At 39.6% G+C, this 18,845-nt stretch overlaps 1 protein-coding gene across 1 annotated transcript in view; it reads right to left on the bottom strand.

Annotated features, from left to right (window-relative positions):
- The window catches only part of SNRK (SNF related kinase), a 29,207-nt gene extending 10,936 nt beyond the window's left edge, over nucleotides 1–18,271 (bottom strand). Inside the window, exon 1 of the mRNA XM_084279782.1 lies at nucleotides 17,613–18,271. Within this exon, the coding sequence (XP_084135908.1) occupies nucleotides 17,613–18,201 (589 nt within the window). The 5' untranslated portion in view covers nucleotides 18,202–18,271. The remainder of the gene's footprint in view (nucleotides 1–17,612) is intronic.
- Nucleotides 18,272–18,845: the final 574 nt, after the last annotated feature.

Below are 18,845 nucleotides of genomic sequence, written 5' to 3'. Positions count from 1 at the left end.
GACCCCAAGGATCATAGAGTTACAAGCCCCTGCCACAGGCAGGGCCACCAACCTCCAGGCCTGGATCTACACAAGGTTGCCCAGGGCCCCATCCAACCTGGCCTTGAACACATGGTAAATAATAAACTAACTCATTCAGGTAAAACTACCTTTTTCCACCAATCATATTACAAAGCGTGTGGTGGTTTGTTTCTCTAATACACCCATCAAACATAGCAGAGTTAACATCAATCTCAACTACACTCTGGAAGTCTTCTTGTTTCCTTCTAATTCTTGCTTGTGTAAAATAATAAAAACAAAATAACCCATTTAACAACCCTCTTGTCCCTCAATGAAGAAATGACATGCCAAACAATGAAAAAGGAGTGCTGCTAGGCATGAAGCCCTTTGGTTGGCTTCTACTCACTGCAAAAGCCAGTATTTAATTCTAATCCTTATTAAGAGAGCCTAGAAGAAAGCATTTCACAAGTTTTACTGCATTCACACAGAATGACTAGGTTGAAAAGACCTTTAAGATCACTGAGTCCAACCGTACCTGTCCTCTACTAAACCACATCCCTGAGCACCTCATCTACCTGTGTCATTCAATACAGGAAGCTTAAACATTGAGAAATACATCACAATGCATAAAAATAACTCCAGCACACGCTTAGAGAAAAGGCCACACTTTTAAGCTTCAGCTGCAACTCCATGCTCTGGAAATTGCCATGGCAATATTGGGCCTTACAGCCTGGTGTTTCACAGACTGTACCCAGTAAAACCAACCAGCTGAAGTGAGAGAAAGGAACAGGCAGAAGCCTCTGAAGAGAAGAGGGGAGAGCAGCTGGCAGTGGTCAAACCAGCAAAGCACGCCAGCTCAGCCCTGGAAGAGCTCACAAGAGGGAACCACGCTAAGTTACCGACCTGACTGCATCATGCTTTCTGTGGCCTACTCAGAACACTCAACAGGCCTTTAGTGCTGAGGGATAGCTACAATCTTATTGAATACTGTAAAATCACCCACATTCATCCCTAGAACAATTACTCATTTTCCTAGTTACAACCCATTCTTCATACGGTTTAGCTGACAGAGGCAGAGAAACACTACATGGTAATTTTCTTTAGAGCTCTAATTTGTACTAAGTGTATGCTATTAACTCCAACAATTATTTGATTTCTGTTATGCATACTGGGGCCTCACTCCTATAGGTACTGAGCATTTTGAGGCCAGTACACCCTATCACATGTACCCGCAAATTCAATGTTGACTATTCACATGCTTAAGTTTCAATAAGCACATTAGTACTTTCACAGCCTGGTGACAGACAGCTGAATGTTCTGAAATAAAGACAGAGGTAGCTTTACCTAAGAGGTGCACCTTTTGTAAAGCTACTTACATCATAGAATCATAGAATGGTCTGGGTTGGAAGGGACCCCAAGGATCATAGACCTCCAACCCCCCTGCCACAGGCAGGGCCACCAACCTCCAGGCCTGAATCTACACAAGGTTGGCCAGGGCCCCCTCCAACCTGGCCTTGAACACCTCCAGGGACGGGGTATCCACCAACTCTCTGGGCAGCCTGTTCCAGCACCTCACCACTCTCTCTGTAAAGAGCTCCTCCCTAATATCTAATCTAAACCTTCCCCCCTTTAGCTTTAATCCATTCCCCCTTGTCCTGCCATTGTCTACCCTTTTAAACAGTTGATTCCCCTCCTGTTTGTATGTTCCCTGGAAGGCTGCAAATGTCTTTCTCCTACTGTTTAGTTTGAAAGTTTTGGTGCAATCTCCAACCGCCCAACAGACTACAAGACCTTGTTTTTGTAAGCACATAAAACCCATGTAAATTTACACATTCCTACAAAGTCATCTTTTGGGGAACATTGTCTCTCCTAGATTTTTAACTTTGCCTGAGACCTATTTGTTGATACAATCTATCCTAGTGTTCTGGTACTCCCCTCCCCCCACCCCAATAAAATAGACTAGAATGCTTCATGTTTTTCATCATGAAGTATTTTAGAAGCCTCTGTATGGGATTCAAAATTACAGATAAATTATTTCAGCTATCATAAACAATATACCTTGGCTGAATTTAAGCCAAAAGAAAAATACTGGGGAAGAGAGCAATATAACTAAGCCATAAGTTAAAACAAGCTTAGACAAAGCTCAAACAGAATGAAAAACACAGTATTAGAAGAAGTCAGGTGTAAAGCAATAACACAGTCCTGAGAAAAGGATAGAATCACCGTAAGACAACAATTAAAAGTCCCCCTGGAGTCATCATTGTCCTGGTTCTGGCCAGGCCAGAGCTGACCTCCCCAAGCAGCCAGCATAGGTGAGCTGAGTTAGCACAGGTGAGCTGAGTCAGCCCAGGCTGTTTTCCACACCACCTGACATCACTTCCCCATAAAAGGGGTTGGTTGAGGAAGGGCACTCCCGGGTGCCTTTAGGGCAGTTTGAGTGGCTGGGGCACTGGGTCAGGACTCCTATCGTGCAGCACTCTAATCACTGGGAGGTACTCTGTGTTATCACCTGGTGTGAGTGTAACTGACTGTTATTGTTTTATGTTCATAGTGATTTTTTCAGTAAGCTGTCCTTATCCCAACCCACGGAGGCTCTGTCTGTTTGTCCTCTAGGAGTGAGCAAGCAGCGTGTGGTGCTCAGCCACTGGTTAGGGCTGAACTGCCACAACCATATACAGGAAACTCCTATTCCAAGGAGGACAAGGTCTAGCAGACCTTGAAGTTTCAAATCAAGTAAATACTGAATATCTTTAAGTATTTTCTTTTAGAGAGTAGTCTCCTAATCAATTTCCTATTTTACACATGCACTTTTCTGTATTTCAATTTCAAAGAATCTGCGATGACAGACACTGGTTTAGTTTTCCAGGAGTTACTGAGAAAAATACGTATGTGCACACCCTGGTTTCAGCAGGGGTAGAGTTAATTTTCTTCCTAGCAGCTGGTACAGTGCTGGTTTTTGGATTTAGAATGAGAACAATATTGATAACACACTGATGGTTGAGTTGTTACCAAGCAGACAAGGACTTTTCAGCTCCTCATGCTGCCCTGCTAATGAGAAGGTGGGGGCACCCAAAAAGCTGGGAGGGGACACAGCTGGGACAGCTGATCCAAACTGGTCAAAGGGGCAATTCCATACCGTATGACATCATGCTCCATATAAACACAGGGTTGGCCAGGAGGCAGCTTGGCTCAGAAACCAGCTAAGCATCAGCTTTTCGATTCTCCCCCCATCCCACTGGTGGGGAGGAAGCAAGAGAACAGCTGTAGGGTTGTTTTAGCTGCCTGCCAGGTTAAACAGCAACAGTACATTTACTTAGTAAAAAGAATTTTAAAAACTTTTCAGAAGCAGAATCCAACAGATCCTCTAAATGCATTGTTTGCTATAACACAATGTCCAACTAGATATCAGCCTAAGTGTTTTACTAGTTACTGTCTCTTGCACTCCCTCTCCACAGGTCTTTCTGGATAAGAGCAGCTGCAAATAGTGAAATGAAACTTTTTTTTTTTTAATACAACTGTGTGAAAAAGATTTCAAACTCTTGTTAATAGTGAAATAGGGATTGGGCACTGAGCTGCTACTGTATTTCACAGTCTTGTGCATTTTGTGTTATTAAAAAGGCAGTGTGTGTAGGCAGAAAAAGTTGTTGAAGAGTAAAATGGTGCTCAAGACTAATGAACATTATATTATCTATATATTCTTATGCTCTCAGTGAGGAGCACTAGGGTATCAACAACCACAACTTGTCTCACTCTTACATACAAAGCTTACTATGCCACTTCTCTGACAAACGTGTGTTTTGTTAGCCTGACAGCTACCAGCAGTAGTAGCAGACACGTACCCTGATGTGGCCAAGAAAAAACAGTGGACAGTTACCCAGCTTTTATTCTCGCCATATTTTTACAGTTGTGGCTGAACAACTGCATTGCACCTGCAGTCATGGCTACTAAGGTGACCCAGCTCACAGCATCAAGGACACTGCTGAGCAGCCTTAGAAGAAATAAAGTATGCCAATAACTAGGAAGCAAGAAAATAGTGTACCTAAGTCAGTCTAATCTACATGTAAAGTCTGAAAACAGAAAAAAAAAAAAAATCACTGGAAGACACAGTGCAGACCTTATGTCACATGACAGATGTCATCTTGGGATCATCTTCACAAGCCTTCTAGTATGTTACAATGAGTCCCCCATTTATTAAGGCAGAGCTGTGTCTGGATGGCTGCAGGTTTCTGAAGAAGGCATTTATCTTGCCCTTTCATATGCAAACTCACAAATGGAGGGGGTGCTCCCTAGCCTACTCTCTGTGCCACAGTTTAACTAGACACCAATCACTTGTTTGCAACTCTATATACAGCTAAAACCAACCACCCTGATGAATGATCCAACATCTTACAAGGGGGAGCATGAAGGGGCAGGTGCCAATCTCCTTTGGTAAGCAGTGATAGAACCTGGGGGGGATGGTGGGAAGCTGCAACAGGGGAGGGTTAGGTTGGATATTAGGAAGAGGTGCTTTACTGAGAGGGAGGTTGGGCACTGGAACAGGCTCCCCAAGGAAGGGGTCACAGCACTGAGCTTGACTGAGCTCAAGAAGCATCTGGACAATGCGCTCAGTCTCATGCTCTGACTTGGCTGTCCCGGTGTGGAGCCAGGGCTTGGACTTGATGATCCTTATTATGGGTCCCTTCCAGCTTAGGGTATTCTATGATCTTTAAAAAGGCTCTTTCTGGCCTATTAAAGCTAATGGCACAATGGAGAAGTTACACAATGCTACAGCCACAGCTAAGAAAAGACACTTGTGGGTTTTGTGTCATTCCCACCTGTTTCACACACACCACTCTTCCCCCACAGTGTGACACAGCCTACTGAATCTTTCAGCAGCTCCTGTCCTGCATACAAGCAACCAGAGATCAATCTACAGATCTTGGTCCCATGGTTTTGCAGAATTTTTTGAAGCTGCTATGTTATTTTTACTGGAGAAGTAGTGTGATGGCCAAGCTCACTCCTGTGCTTTGCCATCCAGCGCTTCAGGCAATAATCTGCAGGTGTTTACTTTGTAGACAAAAGAACACATAATGAATCACCATAATGATGAATCACAGAAATTGGGAGGGGTGCTGCTAGCAGGTCAAAAGAGGTGACCCTTCACTTCTCAGCACCGGTGAGGCCGCACCTGGAGTGCTGCACCCAGTTCTGGGCTCCCCAGTACAAGAAAGATATGGACATACAGGATTGTCTGATGAAGGGCCACGAAGATGATGAAAAGACTGGAGCATCTCTGCTACAATGGAAGGCTGTCAGAGCTGGGACTGTTCAGCCTGAAGAGAAGGATCAGTCAGACATCCCCCCACACACAACTTATCAAAGCATATAAATACCTGAAAGGAGGGTGTAAAGACAACAGAGCCAGGCTCTTTCCACTGGTACCCAGCAACAGGACCAGAGATGATGGGCACAAACTGAAGCAACAGGAGGTTCCTCCTGAATATCAAGAAACACTTCCCTCCCCCACCCACCCACCCCTCGTACTGTGAGGGTGACTGAGCACTGGCCCAGGTTGCTTGAAGACACTATAGAGTCTCCAGTCTTGAAGGTACTAAAAAGCCATCTGCACACATTCCTGGGCAACTAACTGTAGGTGTTCCTGCTTGACCAGGGGGATTACAGCAGATGGCCTTCAAAGGTATCTCATCAGAGCATGCAGCACAACAGGAAATCTGTACTTCCTCTTGCCAGTCAGCACAGTAAGAACTAAAATAACGTTGATAATGTGAACACACAGAACTTGAATGTTTCATTTAAACCAGGGAAAGCTTGTCTCAGCTGTAAGACAGTTAATTTTTCACTCCTCACACCAAGCAAGAGTGAAAGAATTGAAGCTGAAAACAACAGGAAAACATTACCTTGATTTTCAAAGTAACCTAATTTGAAGTACACAAGCCCTGGAAGAACAATGGAAAAACTGAACTGGTATATAAGTAGTGGATTATTCCCTGGTATTTCAAATTTCCACAGTTACACAGACAACAGCTGCATGCAATCCTAAACAAAACAGCAACAGTAACAACAGTCTTGCCCTCCTCAATCTACCACAGCATTTTACAGTGGCTTTTTTTCCCCTAACACACACACGGTGCTGGATGAAGTAAATAAAAACCAGGAGGTTCTCACTGGCAGATCTCTGCAATTAAGTTTCCAGGACAACAAAAATCCCTGCAGGTTTTGTACTATTAAGTTTTTATTTTGCAAGTTTTGAAGACACTTAGAGGTGTCTATTATTACATAGGTAATAATACCAAAAAGGGGAAATCATCTCCTCTTTGTAGAAAGGTTCCATAAACTTCAGGGTTAAGAGTCTTACTTATTTTTAAGTATCTCTTCTGAATTTAAACAGGTGCCCCAACAGTCCCAACATGTAAGTAGGTTTAAACATGTTGGTTTGCTAGCCTTCAGTACAACTCAAAATCAGTTCTACAACTACATGGTGTGTATATATTTATAGTGCTAACGTTTGTAGCCAATTTATTAGTTTTAAGCCATTCTATATTTTTTTAAAAACCAATCCTGTATCTGTGCTTTCCACTCTGTTCTTCTGAGATGCATAGCTGCGTATTTTTCAGTCAGATTCAGAAAATACACTGGAAAAAAGATTGAAAAAAATGAAAATACCTTCTTTAAGGGAAGGTATACAAATTTCATTCTCCTATTTCATACAAAACCTGGTTTCCAGAATAGTGCCACCTGTCTGAGGTGTGCAAAACTCAAGACCTTTAAGCACAGCTGTCATTTGAGAAATCAGTAAGTGAGAATCAGAGGTTATTTTGGTATAGTGCTTATTTACCAAGTTTTAGTCTTTCACCAAATGATACACAAAGCTAAACACAGAAACGTCCCTTACCATAGTGCTTTGTGCTGCCATTATCAGCACTGATTTGTTACTCTTCCGTATTAATAAAGAGAGATCTCATCTGGTCCCTGGATCCCAAGGAACCCAAGAAGCATGGAAATGGCTTGCACACAACTGTTCAGGTGCTTTGATCCACACCTGGTCAGTACATGCTGCCCACTCATGCTGTACACTTGCTATTGGCAATTTCTGCTCATACACGAGGTGTAGCAAAAGGGGAGTAACTCCTTCTGCTGGGACACCACTTCCACCTGCAGACAATGGCATCTCCATCTTTCGTTCCTAAAACCCAAGGAGCATTCTCACTCTATTATAAAAGCAAGTTTCACTCAAACTGAGTGAAAGCTTCAGTCAAGATGACCTGATTTGGTTAAAAGCATCAACTTTGACAAGACAGTTACGTGAGCTGATTAGAAAGATGTTGGAGCAGCAATGAAATAAGAGCCTGACATCTCATCAAAGCAAGGCTCCTAGAATGAAGTAGCATCTCTTATTAGACCAGCTAATAGCTGGGGAAAGGGAGGAAAAAAAAATAACTCAAAAGTTTAAAGGAACAGGAGTTTTTCTTTAGATCTCCACACACTTGTGAAAAGATACCTTTTTTTTTTCGTCAAAACAGTCCTTATAGTATGTTCCTAAATTTTATATACCATATGTCAGCTCAGGGGGCAGTTTTCTGCTATCACACATTATTAGAAGCTGTAGCTACACATTTAAAAGGAAAACCAACAACATCTATTTCCATTTTAAGCCCTAAAAAGAGCACAGAACTACATGGCAGGATCTGAATGCAAAGCAAGACTGCTTTTTTGAGACTCATTCAATGGGCTGCACCATTAATAAAAAAACCTCACCTTCAGTTTAATGCAAATATGGTTTGACATTGGGTATACACGGGAAAGAACTGTGCAGAGATCTGCCTCTCCACCTTCACACCCTTGGCATACCATTTTAAGATAATACATTAAATATAGCGCTGTGTAAATGCTTTAAAAAAAAAATCAGGTTTTAGACAAAAGCTTTGGATGTAGTAAATTTACAACTGGACAGTTTAACCAGATCAAGGAATGGATTTTGTAATCAAAACTCCTTGTCTTGGGCAAATGAGCCTACATACATTTGCAGCTATACTCCCTTATCACAGCCCTGAACTCAAGTGCCAGTGCCAATTCTACATTCAGAACTCCTAACTGAAGGAACACAGGTAAGAGAATGGTTAAAAAGATTTTTTAGAAGTGCAGTTTTAAACAAGAATATTTTTTCTACACTATCAATTTATTTAACTACTCTTAGTAGTTAGCAGTTGAAGGCTTTATGCAAACTGATTAACTCTCTCCTCCCCACCAAAGGGCATGTAATTTGCCCTCTGCAGAAAACTGATGCAAAACCAGAATTTAGGCCTGCCAAGCTGCAAGCATTCAGCATGCCTGCAGCCTGTAAAACTTCAACTCAAATGAGTGCATTCAAAGGCATACTTGTACGCTGCAGCACCTGAAATCAAGGTCTTTCAAAAGCACAGTGAAGATCTCAAGATGCAATTTAGCCTTTAAATTGGGTACTAGTGATTTTAAGCCGCCATTGTTATAATAAGAATGAAATAAAAGATTATTAGGACTTTTAAAAGCACCAGGCAGCTGCAGTAGAGCATATTTTATTGTTTTTAAAGCCATTAAATAACGTTGATCAGGAAAGGGCTGTTGGAGCAGGATTCCTAGAACCATGACAACCGGGGCTGTGTATACGCAACTTCCTTACATAACATGAAGTCACTGCCATAGAAACCAAACCACGTCACTAGCTGTGTTCGCTACGCCTGTCTTAAACACAGGGCAGTCAAACATCTGCTGTGTTCCAGTTTGTACACTGCACAGAGCATATCCACATTCAGCTGCTTAACCACTGAGCTGGGCTTCACTGTCAGCCATTGATTGCTTTCTAAAGTTCCTGATTGATGCCTAAAACAAGCACTACAGATTTCAGAAAGTTACATTTTATGTGACATAGGGGAACCTTACAGCATAAGGTTCCTTCCAAGCTCCACAATTCCTCAGACACTTGTCACACTTTCTATACACTACGTGAACTTGATTTTATGCAGCTAAATATCCACGCTCATTCTGGAACAGGCACATTTGCTTTTAATAACATGAAGTAAATTGAGTCCACTTATTAAACTTGTTTATTTCAGATCTTTTAAGAATAAAAAAAAAATCTTTTTCCCCAACCTTAAACATAGAACTGCTTAACAGTTTACACAGTATATATTGCTCAGTTGATGAGACTGATCTTTCTACAGAAACTGCTTCTTCAGAAGTGGTTTGTAATACCAGGTAAAGTTAGACATTTGCAATGAGAAGTGTGTAACTGCTGAACACAACAGTTGTCTTCCCCTAGAAGCTACTCAATAAGAAAAAAGGAAACAAATCAACTCTTACAGAGATAGCAGAAAAGCTTCTGTGTTTCTTTTACCACTGCAGAGGTATCAACAGACTGTTGCTAAGTGAAAGACTGGACCTTGATTTCCAGAATCATGGGTGATTGCTCAAACCACTGCCTTAAGACATTAAAGAGAATGTCATCACCACTGATGCTACAAGATCTTTGGAGCACTTCAATATCAATTTGTTTTAGGTACAGCTAAATATGAAGTTCTAATGGTAAGGATCACCAGCACCATTGCGCTGTGGGCATGTTCAGGGCTGGGCAGCAACTGGGCAGTATCTGAAGACTGACATTTTGAACTTGGAGACCCAACCCCATCATGAACTTGGGTTAGAATTCAGGGGTGGAACCTTCACTGAGCTCAGGAGTAGATACAGGCTGGTAACAGATGTGGATAAACAGCAGTAAGTATGCCCGTTGCAAGTTGAAGTTTAAGATCGCATTCACAACACAGGCTATGGAAAAAAAGAATGAACACTCAAATTTATAGCATAGCTTCAGAGTTGTCTGAAAAAGCAAAACACAGTTTAAGAGTAAAAATTCGTAAGTCAAACACTGCAGAAAAGGAGAGTTCTATTAAAAACAGTAATGAAAAATTACATACTACAGTATAAAAGGATAAAAGCTGGTATCATACTACTGAATTGTTTGAACGGTGCCTATTATATTGTTGATATACTTGTCCTTCAAAAGGAGAATAAGAAAAGTATTTCCACCCCTGTATAAGCTAAAGAGATTTTGAAACTTGTACCCCTTGTATAAAAAGCCAGTAGCAAGCTGGTATAGAATAATTTTGTCTTTGCCATTTCAGCATTTCCATGCATAGTAAGTGGTTTTATACCATCACTCACACAGCCTGCTGGCAAATTTGGAAGATGCTCAAACTGGACCAGTTGTAAAGTTTAAAGAGTATAGGTAAAGAACAACAATTACTTTCTTGTAGCTACTAGATTTTTAGCCAATTGAACTATTTTTCCATTCTCTAAACTTTTTAATGAAAAAGTCTTTGAATACATTGTGTACTGACCTCTAGTTTTCAGAGATGCCACCGTTTGTTAATCCAGCTTTTTTTGTCTTTGTAAAATGGGATTTATTTTTCCCTTGCAGAAGGCTGAGGTAGAGATCATCTGCAATCAATGCTAACATTTGCAACACTAACAGGCAGAACTGGGTTTTCTCCTTGTTTTAAAGCACTACAAATCCAATTAAAATTACTATTAGAACACACAGACAAGAGAATTAGGAGATATCTTTTCCTTCCCCTATCCCTCCAAAAAAGAGCATAAATAGCAAATGGCATTTTGCAAATTATTTTCATAATTAGCTTATCTGTCTGATGAAACAGTCTGTTCTATATATGTTATTTGACTAAGACATGATCATCAGTAACTAGTCTTATCTTTGGAAGTGGCTCTTATTTGCATTCAATCTGACAACTACTACTTATTTTTTCCTGAAGACAACAGCAAGGGGTTTTGCTGGTTGCATAAAACTACTAAAATACAGGCAATAGTCATTCTCTAGTAACTGCTGCATCCCTAATTTCAGTGAGGGTGTTTTAAACAAAAAAACCCACCATCCAAAGGTCTTACTGAACTTGTGCCACTGCCCTTATTCCAAATTCCTTATTCTGATTCATCAATTCTGCATTTAGAAATGCATTCTTTATCCTTTGGTTTCTGTGTCTTAGTCACATTTCAGAAGTTACTGAATCAACATTAAAAATACAAAAAAAACCCCACAACATCATCTGCATGAACTGACTTTCCAATACTACTGCTCCAGAAAAATAATTAGCCAGGATAAAAGACAGTATTTATTTGTTAAGCATAGAAGGAAGTTTTTTATAAAACATGTTCTCAAACCCATTGGACATGTCAAGGTCTATACAGCACATACACATTTCACTGCAGTGTTTCTGGCCTTTTGTTTCATAAGTAATTAAACCAACTTGCTCCTAGTATCTAAGAAGTCCTTCATAATTTCTGTTTGATCTTTTCCTAAAGGTTTTAGCTGTAAAATGCATAATTTTTATACCTAAAGTGCAAATTAACACCTTAGTACAGCTTTACACGTGAACGCAGAGCTTGGCTTATAACTATAACTAGAGCTTGGTTTATAACTACGTAGCACACCATTATTAGGTCCCACTAGATCTGTGCTGCCAAATTAGTCAGCCATGGGTTGAACATAAGTAATCTGGGTATTTGCTTGCAAGATACATAAAATGAGGCTTCCTGGCTGTGGAGATATATTTATCATAATGAAATCTTTCTCCACAACAGCAGCTTGAAATATTATGAAAATGGTTTTCCCACAAACACAGCAAGATGACTAAGAAACATCCCTACACTTAAGTTAAAATTTAGCTGATATGGTAGCAACTGAAGACTATCTTGACAGCTTCTCCTCTGTAGTTTCACTCGGATAAATTATTCTTTGCTTCACCCAGCAGTGCTTATTGGTAGGTGCATTAAAACTTGTGTGTAAATCAATCCAGAGTGGAAGATGAATTATACTTCACAAATATCAGCCAGCGCAGATTTACTGAGTAGCCATTGGGATGCACAGATTCCTACCCTTGGTTACACCCCAGTCACATCACAACTTCCTTTACCCAGTACAGCATGCCAATGCTGCAACATAACACCCTCAATTGGAGGCACTCAAAATATTTTCTTCTCAATAATTAGATTGGGGGGGAGGTAGAATCAAAGGACAGTCACTACATAAGAATTGGACTCCCCTTCCATTAAGAATACACTTGACCTCCTGCATATAAATAGCCACAGAACTTAAATATATTCTAAATATGACACCAATATCCTCAAGACTGAAATTTTTCCAAAAGTATTCCACAACCAATTCCTTACATTGGCCCCTTCTAAAAATAATAAGCAGCTCATTTCTGATAATTTTTTCAAGCTTTACTCTTCATTTTCACCAATGTGAGCGTTGTGGTTTAATCCCAGCTAGATGAATTTCAAATCAAATGAGTTTCTCTTACATGAAATACGAAGTGAGCTGGGCTGGGTCGATCTAACCTAAACTTGCTAAGGTAAAAGAGGGGCAAGTCCTATCACCTCCTCACCCCCAGAACTCTAGTTCCTCTAATCGAAGCTACATGCTGTCCCCTCACGTCCTTTGCACTAGCTCTTCCACTCAGAGCTAGAGGAACAAACAGCTCTGCTAACCTGACACAATTTAAGCCTGCAGAAGAGACAGCAGCTTTCTGTAAAATTAGCTTATAAAAATTATTAGCTGATCACCCATGCAGTGTGCAGCACACACAAGTGGTAGCTCTGCACTGAGGCAATTACTTTATCAACAAGAACTCTTACACTGAAAGCAGCTGAGTATTACACTTGAGCCTTCTGCATCCTTGTATCTTCAAGCTTATTCTGTTACATATCTAACCACAAATCTTCTAAAGTTGCAATGCAATGTTAAAAGGGGAGATTTTTAAAACAAAAACATCAGTGAAAAGCTTTTGTAGGAATTTTTGCTTTTCATTTCTGTCAAGTTTGGCTGTAATCAGATTTTGAGCATACTGAAACTCCAAACTGCTGTCAAGTATGCTAAATGATTCAGCACCATATATGGTTTGCAAGTATCTTACCACTTTAAGCTCAAGCCTGTTAACTCTTCTATTCAGCATTTTCATAGTGTAAAAGGTTACTGTACATACCCACTGGCCATCATGCTTACATTAGTCACTCAGTTTGTGAATAAAGTGCTATACTCATGCAGAAACACTAAAACTAGCTCCACACAGGTCAGATCAGGTCATTGGGGCTACTCAGCTATCCTCAAACACCCGGTACACATGGCTGAAGCTTTCAAACACCAAACACTTCAGCAATGCTACATGCAGATAAGACCTCACAAATGCTCGAAGCAAGAAGAAAACAAAAGATTCTGGGAGCATTCCAACAGAGACATACTGGGTCTAAAAAAAGTATAATCCTCTCTTGAGAGGGAAAGGTATGTATGACAAATCATCTGTTTCCTTTAGTAATCAAAAATGTACAGCTAGATAATGAATGCATCTACCCATGATTCTCTTACCATATTGTTAGAAGATATTTAGGTCTGATTTGTGCAAGAAAACAAGCAAAGCAACGAATGCTATCAAAGTGGTTGGTCCCTTCAACCTTGAAGGCAGCAGCAAGTTGGATGTGGACTACAAACTGTGCATTGAATAGCACTGAAGTACAGTAACTGTAGTGTTCTTGTTAGCCACGTTTTATGAGCCACCTTGCCACCATTCTCTCTAGGTGTTTCTGTAACAACAGACTGCAATGCTAAATCATTGTGATGATACCTACAGCATTACCTCTGCATTACAGCACCATTCTAGAGGCCTGTGCTCAGCTGTGCTAAAAATACAATCCAAATCCTGCAACCTGAATTTGCCTATTTCTCATCCCCAGGAGGATGAATTTATTCTGCAAATGTTTCCATGCATCTACAAAATTATGTGGAGAACTACAACTAGCTATCACAAGTGTCCATGTCTTCCAGAATAACTGCAGCCTACACAGCACTTGATAGTTTGTAGAGACATCAAGCATTTCAATAGAACTTGCTCTCCTCTTAAAGAATTACCTGAAAAACTGTAATTAAACTTTAACACCTAGAAATCACTCTTTCCTATTTATTTAATGATCCAATCTCTGTTGATTTTTGTATAGTAACAAAGGAAAAGTATTACCAGAAGCACACTTTATTCTCTCTCATCTGTAGTTACCCATTTACCCATTTTTAATACTGCTGGAGTTTGCTGGATTACACCACCACTCCAGGCAAACTGTCTGATCTAAAATATGTCCATTTGATTTATGAAATGAACTCTACGTGCAACAACAGTCCTCTCACTTTCCTCTGACTAGAGCAAATTTTAATTAAGTGTGAAAAAAACATGGGAAACTACAAGCAACAGAACTTCTCATTATCTAACTCACTCAGCTTTTCTAAAAAGGCCTGGGAACATACAATCATTGCCTAATATTCCTCTTGCATCATTTTAACTACAGCCCTTTACACAAAAGGAAATAAGAGACCCAAATTAACTAGTTTCTTTTCAAGTGTGAAAACTTTTAAGTAGCATCACAAAGGGGAGATTAATCCCCAAACTAGCTGAAACAGTTACCTTTTCATAAAGCAAGCTTTTCCATTATATTTATTAAGCACATAATAAAAGACTTGCCCTGAATATTTCAGCTCTTTGTAGCAAGAAATTGTGAAGTCTTTTCCTTTATATGCTCATTCTAATGTTATTCATATGGCATCAGAAAAGCCATGCTCATGGCAAAGGTCTTTGGCAAAAAAAACCATCATGTCAATTTTTCTTGCAGTATTTTTTGCAAATCTTAATTTTGGATAAATTGAAAGATGTGGCTGGTTAAGATATGGTAATGCATGCAGATGTACTTTAGCATACACAGGGCAAACCTTTTCAATTTGGCATTTTAGTGAACTGAGTTGGCCTTCAAGTGGTCAGATGCTCACAAAGGGCCAGGTAGCTGCAGTGGAGAAAGTACAACCTCCTTTCTCATAAGGAACCAGCTTTTAGATTGGCTCAGCTACAATGGAATTTCATCCTAACTGGCAAAATATCTTTGACGTTGTCAGCCATTAATATTGCAATATTAATAGCCCTATTCACCCAATAGCTGAATGAGTTCACAGCACTTCACTGTTTCAAGCTATATATACACACCTCACACTTTAGTAGCATCAAAAAGCAACTGAAGTAATCTCTCTTTTGAAAGTGTCTACTTCTGAATTTATACATACTTCCAGTCTGCAAGTATGACCTCATCTTAGCATGAAAGTTTATCTTTAAAGGTTAAGAAAGGTTTAAACAAGCTGATTTCTCAGCTGCATAATTACATGGTTAGTGCTAACTTTCCTAAACATATATTCTTTTAAGATTCTACATTTAAGACTCCATTTGGGGGGGGGAGGAGGGCTTTAAAGAAAGAGTCCTTAATTTTGCTCCACACATTTGCATTTAAATACACAAGTCATATTTATAAGCTTACATGGTACATATTACCTTTTTACCCTCAAAAACCAAAACTACATTTTTTTTCAAGGTTATCATCTTATTGGCAACTCATAGTACACTGATTTTTATTCTATACCTATTGTACTGACAGTACTTCAGAGATTTTGCAGTGCATTACAAAGTGATGAAGTAAGAGTTCACTGTGCCACTAAGAGTTAGAATACAAGCAATCTGTTAACTAGGATAGATGTTAAGGATAAGTGAAAAAAACAGCCACTGATGTGTGTTTAATTATCATCAGAAATAGAACTTTACTAGCACCCTTAAACATCAGATGGAAAAATTTTTTCTAGTTTTTCTACTGTTCATATTGAAGCCTTGAAATCAATGAATCAGTATCAATCAACTCTGTTACAGCCAGAACACCTCCTCTGCAAATCCATTCAACAATTTTCTTCGAGAACTATGCAGAAGTTTATCAACCTAATTGCTACCATTCTTACATTTATCATTAGGAGGTCCAAAGTGTGCTTTGCTAACTATATAATTCAATTTGGACCATCTGGTCACAATGCTCCTAATGCCTCCTCTGCTGCCCATTAATCCCCACGCACCTTCCTTCCATACCTTCATTGGATTTGCTCGTCCTCTAAAACTTGACTGTTACTCCATTTTTCAATAAACTTCACAAAGCACTGTAGACAATAGTTTACAAATGCACTTCCCTATCTAATTTCAGAGGCCAATGCAATCAGTTACACTTATTCTCAAGGATATTCTCAAAATAAAGAGGCACAGAACAACAAAAGTGAACAGTGAGGATCTCTAGTTTGCCACCAATAAAATCAGAACCAGCTCATCTAAAACATTTGTCTCTAGAAATCGTTTTGTCAAGCATCACTGTAGCATCAACATGGATTTGCAAAACCACAAATAGCACAGACATCTAAAACTCCTAATTATAGCACACTTGAGAAAGTGCTTTCAAGTCAAAGAACCCCCACACTAAAATACCTACTCAAAGTTAGAAGTCATGAAGTGACATTCCAATGTTTTAGCAGAGACCATAAAATCTACTAGCTAAAAATAACAAAAATAACACAAAAATTTTTTAGTTCAGCAGTGTGCAGGAATTCCTTGCCAGCCAACAGAATTAGCTGATTGTGCAATTTTTTTGCTAATTTACCAGGTAAACAAATGAGTCAATTTGAACCATCACTACTGTAACCATAGCAAATCGCACACAGAGCCACACACAGAGTCAGGAGTGGTGTTAAGACAGTAGCAGTATCAGATACTGAGCACGGAAGGACAAGAGGCACCCTGGCCACAATAACTTATTTTTGCAGCATCATTTGGAAGTGTACATACCTAAAACTGTTGAAGCATTGAGTTTTACCTCAGCCACCAGATACAAGCAATCTACATGACTACAGGACATTATTTGGTGACTATCAGTGTTTAGAGCTATCAAAAAACTATAAAGTTATGTCTACTACATATGCTAGTAGAAGTAACAGTAAGAGAGTTATCTGTAGTAGCCTGTATAGCACACTCCACTTCTCAGCTAGAAACACAAAGACTAATTTACACCTCAGTATTTCTCTTACTTTTAAAAGAATCAGGAGCAACTGGGAACTCACTCCATACTTTCAATTCTCAGACAATAAAATGAGAGAGAATGGGAAGAGGGAGTTAAAGCCTTCCTTAATTCCATGTCTCCTTCACTACCCAAGTTAGTACTTATTAAAAATGGATTCCAACCACCTTGCAAAGTATTCTGTGCTCACAGTGTCATTCTTACATGGGTAAATGAGCAAAGAAAATCACTGGGTGGTTGGGAGGACTGGGGGCAGGGGGATTGTGGGGTTTTGTTGTTTCTGTCTTTCAGGCAGGGAGTACAGTATCAAAGATAAATTAAAATCAGGCACTTCTCAGAAAAGGAGATAGGTCCTCAAACAAAGCAAGTAGAAATACACACACTGACATTGTTATTAATAGAAAGGTTAATTACATTGTATACAATTGCATCACTCATACAAAAAGAACTTTGAAGCATTTTTGAGAATGCTCTAATATCTCCTTCAAACAGAGCTGCTCCAGCATTAACTCATCCATAATTCATCCAGGTTATAATACCATTTCTTGCCAATTAGCTGGCTTCCACAAAATGCATTATCTTGAAACAGAAAACAGAGTGGTACAACATCACAGTACCTAGATCTAGATTACTGGTTGAATTCAAAGAGGACATACCCACTGCCGGTGCATCATATTCATCCCCAAGTAAAATTTCAGGAGCAGAATATGCAAGAGATCCACAGCTTGTGGTGAGCTTCTTTCCAGGCTGAAATTTGTTGCTGAAGCCAAAATCAGTCAATTTCACAAGTCCTTGTTTTTCAAAGAAGACCACATTCTCTGGTTTCAAGTCTCTATGAACTACATGCAGTTTATGACAGTAGGATATAGCATGAACTATTTGAGCAAAATATTTTTTTGCCAGATCCTCATTCAGGCCTTCTTCGTGTTTCATGATGTAATCAAACATATCTCCTCCATCACCTAGCTCCAAGATAAGATAAAGCTTAGTCTGGGTGTCAATCACTTCATACAGTCGTACTATGTTGGGATGCTGTACCAGTTTCATGCATCTGACTTCCTGAAAAAGATGTCCAGTGGCCAGAGTGTCCAGTTTGGTCTTGTCGATTACTTTCACTGCTACTTTTTCACCTGTAAAGACATGCCGAGCGAGTTTGACCACAGCAAAATGGCCTCTGCCCAAAGTTTTATCCAAGTCATACAATCCTGCAATTTTTCCATCATATCCTCGTTTGAAGCCTGCCATTCTGTGTCACAAGATGAAATATTTAAGCTCTTTGGAAACTTGCTCTTTTCATATAAGAGTATCTGATGCAAACAAATAGTCCATTGTCACTGCCAAGCATACCTAAAAATAAAGAGAGAAGATTATACATTTGAATAAAAATAAGCAAAGTTATTATTTGTAATTCCCCTCAAGTTACACTGGCACATTGCTACAGATTACTTCTGAAACTCTGGGGGTGTTCAACAAAGGGTTTGGTAAGTCATGCTGCACTAACCAACTTCTGAAGTCACATTATCAGTGTGCTTGAAGAAAGTGAATTTCAACAGTGCAACGATGACAATTTCTCTGAAACTCAGTGGCTGTCAGATTCCTGAGTTCGAATCCTTGCAAGCAACACTTGGAAATCAGCATTATAAGAACTGCTAAAATTGGCAAAGATGAAACCTTTAACTGTTCTGGCTACATGAGAAATGAGCTGGGCTGCACAGCATTTGGACACAAGGAACATGCTTGATTTACTTTACTGTTTTGGTATATTCCTTCATGTTGCAGCATGAACCATACAAAGTTCTGGCAGCATGACTCTGGGCTTTTACCTTCTCCCTTTAACAACTTCCTGTTTAGCAAAGCTCAGGCTGACATAATACTTAATTTTGTTACTC

Source organism: Gallinula chloropus, assembly GCF_964237585.1.
Source record: "Gallinula chloropus genome assembly, chromosome: 2".
NCBI lineage: Eukaryota > Metazoa > Chordata > Aves > Gruiformes > Rallidae > Gallinula > Gallinula chloropus.
This window is presented reverse-complemented; position numbering and strand designations above follow the sequence as displayed.